The following is a 10,670-nucleotide window of genomic DNA, read 5'->3' on the forward strand; positions in this document are numbered from 1 at the left end:
CGGAAAAAAAAAAACCCAGGGCTGATGGTAAGAACGTGGGAGGAAAACATGTAATAAAATCATCCTTTTATTTTTTCTTTTGCAGAGCAAATAAATTTACATATAGTAATAAAATAAGTCAGTCCTTTAAACCTGCAACACAATTAAATATACACATTTATTAAAATGTAACCAAACCTACATATTTTTACAGCTGGTCTCAGACCAGCCTGAGTCTTATGTGGAGTTAATTTGTGAAGACGAGCTGCTGCTGCCGGAGCTCTTAGTCTTCTGTCCTCTAGTGGCGCTGGGCTGCCTCTGCACCTTCTGGCTGGGAGCGTCTCTACTCTTCTCGCTTTGACCCGCTCCAGCTTTACTGCGCGCTACTAGAAAGACAAACAAAAACACAAACAAAAAGAACAAACCAATTAATGATCGTCAGACTTCACAGGTTCCAAGCAACTTGGCGCTTAACGCACAGAAAATGGCAATGAGAAAAGCAGGGGGTGACGCACAGTGAAGCTGAGACACATCTTCAAATAAAAAGAGAACACCACAAACACCACACCTGACTGACACTTATTAATGTCATAAAATGATTTTAGTAAAAATATTTATGCAATTTGCAAAGCATTTATATATCATCTCAAGGGGAAAAAGTGAATTAAAAACATCCTACCATTATGTTAAGGTTACCACAAGAAGAAAATATACAGCAAACTTTTTTACTTCTACAAAAGTACACTGGGTTAAAAAAGTATTTCTTGAGGGGAGTGCATTCACAGTGTGATCTCTATGTTGATGGTAGATTTGCTTCTTTTGAACAGCTGGTGCAGAAGTTTCATATTCACAAGTTACAGTTTTTTTTGGATATCTGCAGCTGAGACATTTTGTGAGATCTAACTCAGACTGTTTTCCTTTGTACCCCTCTAAACATTTTGTGGCTAAGATTTTGGAATGCAGGTTTGATACAAAGGGTGCCTTTAGCAAGATGTATACACTGCTCAGTTCATACCATGAGACCAGTTTGGACTCCCTTAAACTGAAATGGCAAGCAGACTTGGAGGAACCCATATCAGACTCCATCTGGAGAAGGATAATTCAGAACATTTACTCATCTTCAATCAGTCTGAGACACGCTGTAATTCAATTCAAGGTGATGCACAGGCTGCACTGGTCCAAAGACAAGCTGCCCAAGATCAAAGCACACCTGGACCCTGCATGTAATCATTGTAAACAAACTCCAGGTAGACTCCTGCATCCATTCTGGACCTGTCCCAAACTGTAGACTTTTGGGCAGTCTATTTTTGACACTTTCTCTGGAATATGTGGCAAAACTGTTCACCCATCACCACTCATTTCACTGTTCGGGGTGGTTCCTGTGGACATGTCCTTCAGCAAGTATGAAAAGGATGTGAATGCCTTTGGTTCTCTTTTGGCCAGGAGGCTAATTTTGTGCAATTGGAAGGACTCACACACCCCCCCCCCCCCAGCATATGAGAGATCATGTACCATATCCATCTAGACAAAAATGAGATGCACCCTAAAGGGTTCTGCAGGAAGATTATGGGACACCTGGCAGCCCTTTGTGTCATTTGTTGAGAACTTGACAATGCCTATGTAGATTATTTGTGTATGTGTGACTGGTCCGGTGTGAGAGGGGATATTGTTGGGGTTTATTTTGTTTTGTTCTTTTTTCTTTGTGTCAAAAAAAGCAATAAAAAAACTTTTTTTTAAGTATTTCTGCCAACAATGTGGAATTTATTAGTGTAACTGCTGCATCATCATTCACACAACTGTTTTCTGTTTATAGTTTCTTTGAAACATTTTTTAACTTGACCACCATAGATTAATCTCTCTCTCTCCAACTGAGGAAACTACTTTAAAGCAATATAAAAACTAGAAAGCAATTTTTTTTGTTTTTTTTTTAACGATAGGGGTGACCAATTTACATATGGTGGCTTTGATGTGGCACCCTTTGATGGTGAACTTTTAACATGTAGATGCAGCCACACACAAAATGGACATCAGTGCCTCACTTATTTTTCCAAGATACCATGCTTACAAAATGAATGGATAGACAGATTTGAGAATCCCCTTTTCATTCAGCAACAACGGACTTCAAGCTTTTAAAATGAATTTTATAAGAAACGTTAAGAATTAAAATTTTAAATAGCAAGTTTTACATATATATATTCCAGCTTCTTCAAAGTTAAATACTGTAAAACATGTCTATTCATTTTTACATTTTCTACCTTTTGCCTAGTTAAAACAAACAAAACAAAAAAAAAACTAAAAAGTATTTTACTAGGGTTTTATGTGATAGACTAATTAGTGCTAATTGTAAAATATTAGGATTATATACATAAAAAAATCCAAAACAAAACATGAAAAATGTGGCATGCATTTGTGTTCAGCCCCCCTGAAGTAAGACAAAATGTTTAATTTGGTTGGCATGTAGTACAATTTTTTCACCACCAGATGGCAGTATGAGACAGAGTTGAATTCGGGCCCAAAAAAGCCGTCCACCCATCCATCCATTCTCTTCGGCTTATCCGGGGTCGGGTCGCGGGGGTAGCAGCCTAAGTAGGGAGGCCCAGACTTCCCTCTCCCCAGCCACTTGGGCCAGCTCCTCCAGGGGAATCCCAAGGCGTTCTCAGGCCAGCCAAGAAACATAGTCCCTAAAGCTTGTCCTGGATCTTCCTCTGGGTCTCCTCCCAGTGGGACGTGCCCGGAACACCTGACCAGGGAGGCGTCCAGGAGGCATCCTAACCAGATGCCCGAGTCACCTCAACTGGCTACACTCGATGTGAAGAAGCAGCGGCTCTACTCTGAGTCCCTCCTGGATGACTGAGCTTCTCACACTATCTCTAAGGGAGAGCCCAGACAATCTGCAGAGAAAATTCATTTTGGCCGCTTGTATCCAAGATCTCGTTCTTTTGGTCACAATCCAAAGCTCATGACCATAGATGTGGGTAGGAATGTAGATCGACCGGTAAATTGAGAGCTTCGCCTTTTGACTCAGCTCTCTCTTCACCACGACAGAGCGGTACAGCGCTCGATTCACTGCAGACGCTGCACCTATCCGCCTATTGATCTCACGCTCCATTTTTCCCTAATTCGTGAACAAGAATCCGAGATACTTAAACTCCTTCACTTGGGGCAGGACCTCCTCCCCGACCCGAAGAAGGCACTCTACCCTTTTCCGGCTCAAGACCATAGCCTCGGATTTGGAGGAACTGATCCTAATCCCGGCCGTGTCACACTCGGCTGCAAACCGCTCCAGCGAAAGCTGTAGATCATGACCTGATGAAGCCAATAGGACCACATCATCTGCAAACAACAGAGAAGCGATCCTAAGGCCACCAAAACAGATCCCCTCAACACCTTGGCTGCACCTAGAAATTCTGTCCATAAAAGTTATGAACAGAATCGGTGAAAAAGGGCAACCTTGGAGGAGTCTAACTCTCACTGGGAACGAGCCCGACTTACTACAGGCAATGCGGACCAAGCCCTGACACTGGTCATACAGGGACCGAACAGCCAGTATCAAAGGGCCTGGTACCCCAAATTCCCAGAGTACCTCCCACAGGGTTCCCCGAGGGACGTGGTTGAATGCTTTCTCCAAGTCCACAAAGCACATGTAGACTGGTTGGGCAAACTCCCACGCACCTTCCAGGACCATGCTGAGGGTGTACAGCTGGTCCAGTGTTCCACGACCAGGACGAAAACCACACTGCTCCTCCTGAATACAAAGTTCAACTATCCGATGGACCCTCCTCTCCAGAACCCCCGAATAAACCTTACCAGGGAGGCTTAAGAGCGTGATCCCCCTGTAGTTGGAACACACTCTACGGTCCCCCTTTTTGAATAGGGGGACCACCACCCCAGTCTGCCAATCCAGGGGAACTGCTCCCGACGTCCACGCAATATTTTTTCATTTATCCTTTATTTATCCAGGTTAGTCTCATTGAGCCACGAGAACTCATTTTCAAGAGAGACCTGTTTAGGGAGCACATGGTGGGGGTTAAGGGCCTTGCTCATGGGCCCAGAGTGGGGGCAGGTGTGGGTGTTTCACCTACCCCACCCACAATTTTGATGTTGTCGGGGCCGGGGCGTGAACCGGCGATCTTCGGATCACAAGCCCACCTCTCTAACCTCTGCGCCACCACTCCCCCACATATTGCAGAGTCGTGTAAGCCAACACAACCCCACAACATCCAGAGCCTTAAGGAACTCCGTCAAATCTCATCCACCCCTGGGGCCCTGCCACTGAGGAGCTTTTTAACCACATTGATGACCTCATCACTAGAGATTGGAGAGCCCAACCCAAGGTCCCCAGGCTCTGCTACCTCACTGGAAGACGTGCCAGTGGGATTGAGGAGGTCCTCAAAGTATTCCACCCACCAACCCACGACATCCCGAGTTGAGGTCAGCAGCACACTACCTCCACTATAAATAATGTTGGTGGAGTACCGCTTTCCCCCCTGAGAAGCCGGATGATGGACCAGAATCGCCTCGAAGCCGTACGGAAGTCATTCTTCATGGCCTCTCCAAACTCCTCCCATGCCTGAGTTTTTGCCTCAGCGACCACCCGAGCCGCATGCCGCTTGGACTGCCAGTACCAATCAGCTGCTTCCGGGGCCCCACAGGCCAAAAAGGCCCGATAGGACTCCTTCTTCAGCCTGACAGCATCCCTCACCGACGGTGTCCACCATCAGATTCGAGGGTTACTACTGCGACAGGCACCGAAAATCTTGCGGCCACAGCTTCGATAAGCCGCGTCAACAACAGAGGCGCGGAACCTGGCCCACTCGGACTCAATGTCCCCCGCTTCCCCCGGAATGTGTTCTAAAATCTCCCGAAGGTGGGAGTTAAAGCTCCATCTCACAGGAGACTCTGCCAGACGTTCCCAACAGACCCTCACAATATGTTTGGGCTTGCCAGGTCTGACCAGCATCCTCCCCCACCATCAAAGCCAACTCCCCACCAGGTAGTGATCATTGGACAGCTCCGCTCCCCTCTTTACCCGATGTCCAAGACATGCGGCCGCAGATCAGATGAGATGACAATAAAGTCGATCATCGAACTGTGGCCTAGGGTGCCCTGGTGCCAAGAGCACATATGGACACCCTTATGCTTGAACATGGTGTTCATGATAGACAATCCATGATGAGCACATAAGTCCAATAACAGAACACCACTCGGGTTCAGATCAGGAGGGCCATTCCTCCCAACCACACCCCTCCAGGTCTCACTGTCATTGCCCACGTGAGCGTTGAAGTCCCCCGGTAGAGCAAGGGAGTCCCCAGGAGGCACACTCTCCAGTACCCACTCCAAGGACTCCAAAAAGGGTGGATAATCTGAGCTGCTGTTTGACACATAAGCACAAACAACAGTCAGAACCCATCCCCCCTCACACGTAGGCAGAGGGAGACTATCCTCTCATTCACTGGGGTGAACCCAAACATACAGGCACCAAGATGGGGGGCAACAAGTATGCCCACTCCTGCTCGGTGCCTCTCGCCAGGGGCAACTCCAGAGTGGAAGAGTGTCCAACCCCTCTCAAGAAAACTGGTTCCAGAGCCAGAGCCATGCATTGAGTTGAGTCCGACTCCTTCTAGCCAGAATCTCTCAACCTCACACACCAGCTCAGGCTCCTTCCCCACCATACAGGTGACATTCCACGTCCGGGCTCCATGGGTAAAAGCCCGGCTACCAGGCACTCGCCAGCGTGCCCACCTCCAGGCCCAGCTCCAGAGTGGGGCCCGGTGACCCACGTCCGGGCAAGGGAATATTGTTTCCATAGATTATACTCATCATAAGGGGTCTTTGGGCTGCACTTTGTCTGGTCCTTCACCTAGGACCTGTCTGCCTTGGGTGACCCTACTAGGGACATGAAGCCCCTGACAGCATAGCTCCTATGATCATTGGGACACTCAAACCCCTCCACCACGGTAAGGTGGCAGCCCAGGGAGGGGCCAAAAAAAAATCAGATCAGACGAATTAACAGTAATTACAGGTCCGAACCCGGAAAAAAAAAAAAAAATTAGTTATTAACGGTTGGGGACGCGCAGCTGAATGAAGGCGGCAGAAGATTAGGAGCTGAAAGGTGTTTGTAATTTCATGGCTATAAAAAACATTTAAACCCTGTTTCTGCCTGCATGCTACTGAATTACTGAGACATGCAGACAGCTCTCTGACTCACGCGTCTGCTTTGGGATCTCAACTGTTTGAGTCGTCGGTCGCGTGTGTCCACTGAGGGCAGCAGCGGCAGAATGAACGTCCATTTGGGCGATGGATTGCTGCCTGGCAGTACAGTCACATCTGAAGCTTAAATGAACTATGTACCTCTTTCAAGGCCGGTCAGCTCACAGTGAAATGGCTGCGTGCGGCTGGTGGATGTACGGCAGGCCATATAATCAAATACTTGGATCGCGGCTAATCCTGACCTTATTACCGGTAAAAGCCCGAGATCACCCCGGCCATTAATCACATTATAATGGCCTAGCCGGCCCTAATCCGGGTCGGTCCGAGCCGGGTTTTGGTTAGAAATGACAGCTCTAGTTTGAATCGAAGGATGGACAGTGAGAGAGCGAGCAGTGCATCTCTTATGGGAGGGAGGCCCCTTGATGTGACATGGGCTGTCTCTCTTTGGTTCTCAAAATGGCGGACTGTGAATGTTGGAGCTTCAACAAGATGGAGGTTTTCTCCCCAGGTCAGCCTGTCAGCTTAGCTTCTCAGCTTAGCTGCTTTTAATGATCCAAAAACACAATTTTGGACGGTTAAAATTGATTTTAAAGAGAAAAGAGAAAGGGAGGGGTCAGTGAAGAGCACCGGAGTTGAGCCTTTTGTCATCCGGTGTCTTCAGTATAAAGAGAGACACGAAGAAACGATAAAGCCGATAAATGAAAATGAGGTTGATCGTTTTCATTTATCATGTAATTAATTGATTTATTGCTTATCGCGACAGGCCTAGCCACACTTAATGTGTTTGCTCAGGATGAGACTGCGACGAAGTGAAGATTCAACACAATCTGCTGCTTCTTTAGATAGAGAACTTTTACTAATGGCTTTTTTAATGTATGTGAAGGTTTCTGTTCAGTGTCCTGAGACAACTTTTGTTTTGACTTGGTGCTATATAAATAAAATGAATTAATTTGAACTTAAAATGTTTAACATATGAAAACCATTTTCCTTCCATTTCATAATTATGTAAATAAAGTAAATAAGTGTGAGGTTTGTGGTTGCAATGGGACAAGATTTGGAAACGTTCAAGAGGTACCAAAGCTTTTTCAAGGAACTTTATCTAATTGTGTCTAAACACGTTTTATTCTACAGTATATTGTTACTCATTTTAAAACACTGTTTCATCACATGCTACTGCCCTATTGATCAGGACACCCTTGCAAAAAATATCTTAATCTCTTTGTTCTATTTTAATCCTGGTTAATAAAGGTAATGCAATATGCTTGAAAATGAGAAATCCTAAGGGCAAGTTCTTGTCTTGCTCCACATGCACACATTTCACATGCTTTGTCTTTTGCATCATGATAAAGACAATGATTTCAAATTTTACATAGATTTTTGAAAGACACACCTGAATGCAAACAGTTTAGATGCAACATGCGGATGAAATGAAGGCATTTGGTTCATATTGTAGATACAAAAAAATACTAATTTTGCTATGGAAATACAGGGTGCAGAGGTGGAGGTGACAGACGGAGGGGTAGGAGGCAGTGCTGCAGAAGGGACCTTGAGAATGAAGAGGACTAGCGTCTTGGGAGCCATAGACCACAATCTTAGTGTTGACCCTTGTGACTCTGGGGCCTGATGCGGAGTGGAGCACTGCAGCAGCCGTAGTGCTTTTTCCAGAGACCAAAGACTCCTCTTCTTCAGGAAATGAGGCGTGGGGGGGAAATAATTCAAGGGGATAGAAAAGAAGTTAGAGCTGTGACATGCACCGAGTGAAGATCATCTCCTGCATTGGTTAGCTATGCTTGGTATTCAGTTCATTTCCACATTGGAAGTCCCTTCATTACGATGAAGTGGAGTGATCTAGTAGGTGGTGTCAATGGAATGTGTATTTTCTGCACTAACCATGCTCCATAATTTTACTTAATGTATCTATGCACTGCTCTTTTACTGTTATTGCAGCCTTCTCAATAACTTCTTGAGTAAGAGGCTGCAGTCATTCCCCAACATAAACATACATATTCTGTATGGCAAAACTGTTGGTGAACGCAGACTGTTTAAACGCTGATCACTGGTTAAATGTGTCACCTGCATCACAGGCATGAAACTAGTTATGAAGTCATAATCAGCAGCAGCTGTCAAATTTGTAGAGCAAGATAACACACATCCAACAAAGTTAAGTCAGGTCCTGTGGATGGTTTCTTTTTTTGTTGAAACGTTTCGTCCTTCATCCAAAGGACTTCATCAGTCTGATGAGTCACAACAGACTCAGTCCTATAAGTGGCTTACTAACATAATGGGCCAACCAGTTTTATGGTGATAAGATCTGGAGTCTGCCCTCTCCCCCGTCAACTCCTCTGAGGCAGCCATAGCCAAAGTGGTTCAAAACATCAAAGTTTAGATCAAAGTAACGTTGATGTTTTGAACCACTTTGGTTCAACTTTGGTTATTAATTACTATTAATAATTTATTACATGTCATCACCTTTGGTTAAGGTAGCGAGGTGTCCTCCTTGGAAAATAATCGAGGAAACACTGATTGGTGCTCTCACCTGCAGTCTGTCACTAAGCTGGGAACACAGATCACTTCTGTCTTTAATATCTATTTCACTTGGTTGTCCACCGGACAACGTCGAGGAGAGATCAGGTTGTCTGAAACGACAACATGTCCTCTCGGACAAACGGAAACCGCTTAGTCTAGTTTTAGGAGCACAAGCAATGACCAACCAAGAACAGAAAACATTTTAGCTTCAATTAGCCTAAAAGGTTTTAGATGTGTACTATATGTCCAAGATAAGGGAGAGTTGGTGCAGAGGTTAGAGAAGGTGGGCCTGTGATCATGGTTGGGAAATGTGAAACACTCGTCTCCCCCTTCATTTGCCCAACTCTGGGCCCTTGAGCAAGGCCCCTAACCCCCACCATCTGCTCCCCTGGGTGCCCAACATAGCAGCTCTCAGCTGCACACAAAGGGCTGTGGTAGCTCAGTGGTCTGTGGTTGTGTCAGGAAGAGCATCCAGCATAAAAACAATCACCAAGTCTTCGTGTGAGTTAGTTCGCTGTGGCGACCCCTGAAGAAGGGAGCAGCCGAAAGAAAGAAAAATAAACTATATGTCTAAGAGCTTATTTTAGACTTTTTGTTTCAGTCACTTAGTTCTTTCAATTAAAAAAATGCTGGTTTTCATCAACTTGTTGAATTGTCTTCTCACTCAAGGACTACTTCTGGTCCTCAGGCCCTGTGTTGATCTGTGGTCTAAAGGTTCGTAATGAAAAATTAAAACAAGCAAACAAACCAACAAACACTAATAGATAAAACCTTAAACTCAACGCTTGATGTGGTTAAATGAACCAAAAGTGAAAATCAAGTCTATTTTCCAAATACAAAAAAAAAGTGAAAAATGCTCCGACTTTGTTTTATTTTTTAAAGCTGCAAACGCGTTCATTCACACAGTTTTCTTTGTTACGATCTTAACTTGAACCCTCCTCAAAGACAGTAGTGTTTTTAAATTAAAATTTAAATTAAAAACTGTCTGTAATGTATATATTTTTTTGAATGTCCAGAGGACCAGATTGAACTTTTTTGGATTTTTCTACCTGGATTATTGAGCATGCATCAGGATATGTCTGTAATGTTGCTCTGAAGACTGGTGGACAGTTTGAACTCACACACTAACCTTTGACCTCTGCAGATGCTGTGGTCATGCTTGTTGCATGGAGAGCAGCTGAAGACTCCCCGCAGCTTTCAGCTACTCTCTGACCTGCACACATCGCCTTCAGGGTCTGGAAGACTGCTTGAGGGGCCACATTCATTTTCAGCAGGTCCACTATGATCCTGCAGGAGAGAAACAACTCAGTTCATCTCTTCAGATCACGCACCACATTCAGGGTGATGCTTCTTCCTGCTCACTTAAAGACCTCCTGGTCCACAGTGACGCCTGTAGCCTGAGTCAGCTCGAACAGCTCGCTTTCTTCAGCACTGAGGACCTTCTTCTTCTTCATGGCGTATTTCTGCACGTTCGCTGTGACCAGCAGGGCAGGGGAATCAGGAGCGGAGGGCTGTGTTTGTTGAGACATCACTAAAACAAACGATAAATAAAATAAATCCGTCTGATCTGAGGATGCACCCCGTCGTTTGAGCGTTATTTTCCAAGTAAAAGACCACACAAACTCTAGGTTAATATCACACAATTTAAACAAAGAAGTTATGTTACCGTGAAAGCAGCACTTTTAGCACCGTCTTCTTCTTCTGTTTTAATTGATGGATGGTAACCCCATTTCAAGTGCATTACCGCCACCTACTGGACTGGAGTGGGAATCTGGACAACAGGCAGCTCCTGGGATTTGTTTAGTTCCTTTCTTGTTTTCTGTAGAATTTTAAGAAAAAAGTGTTTAAAAAGTATTTAAAAAAAAGTTTTTATAAATAAAAATGGAAATTAATAAATTGTTTTCTAAATTTGCAAGCCTGTCTCAGATGTTCTAAGTATTTTTGTAAGATCTCTG

General features: G+C 44.8%; 1 protein-coding gene across 1 annotated transcript; it reads right to left on the reverse strand.

Moving 5' to 3' along the window:
* Nucleotides 1–215: 215 nt before the first annotated feature.
* On the reverse strand, nt 216–10,443 carry mzt2b (mitotic spindle organizing protein 2B). The gene is made up of 4 exons (XM_037691776.1): nt 10,382–10,443; nt 10,078–10,246; nt 9,845–10,002; nt 216–365 (listed from the first exon to the last, which is right to left on the reverse strand). The coding sequence occupies exons 2-4, from the start codon at nt 10,242–10,244 to the stop codon at nt 217–219; spliced, it is 474 nt and encodes a 157-aa protein (XP_037547704.1). The 5' UTR covers nt 10,245–10,246; nt 10,382–10,443; the 3' UTR covers nt 216.
* Nucleotides 10,444–10,670: the final 227 nt, after the last annotated feature.

Source organism: Nematolebias whitei, chromosome 18, assembly GCF_014905685.2.
Source record: "Nematolebias whitei isolate Nwh7 chromosome 18, NemWhi1, whole genome shotgun sequence".
Classification (NCBI taxonomy): Eukaryota; Metazoa; Chordata; class Actinopteri; order Cyprinodontiformes; family Rivulidae; genus Nematolebias; species Nematolebias whitei.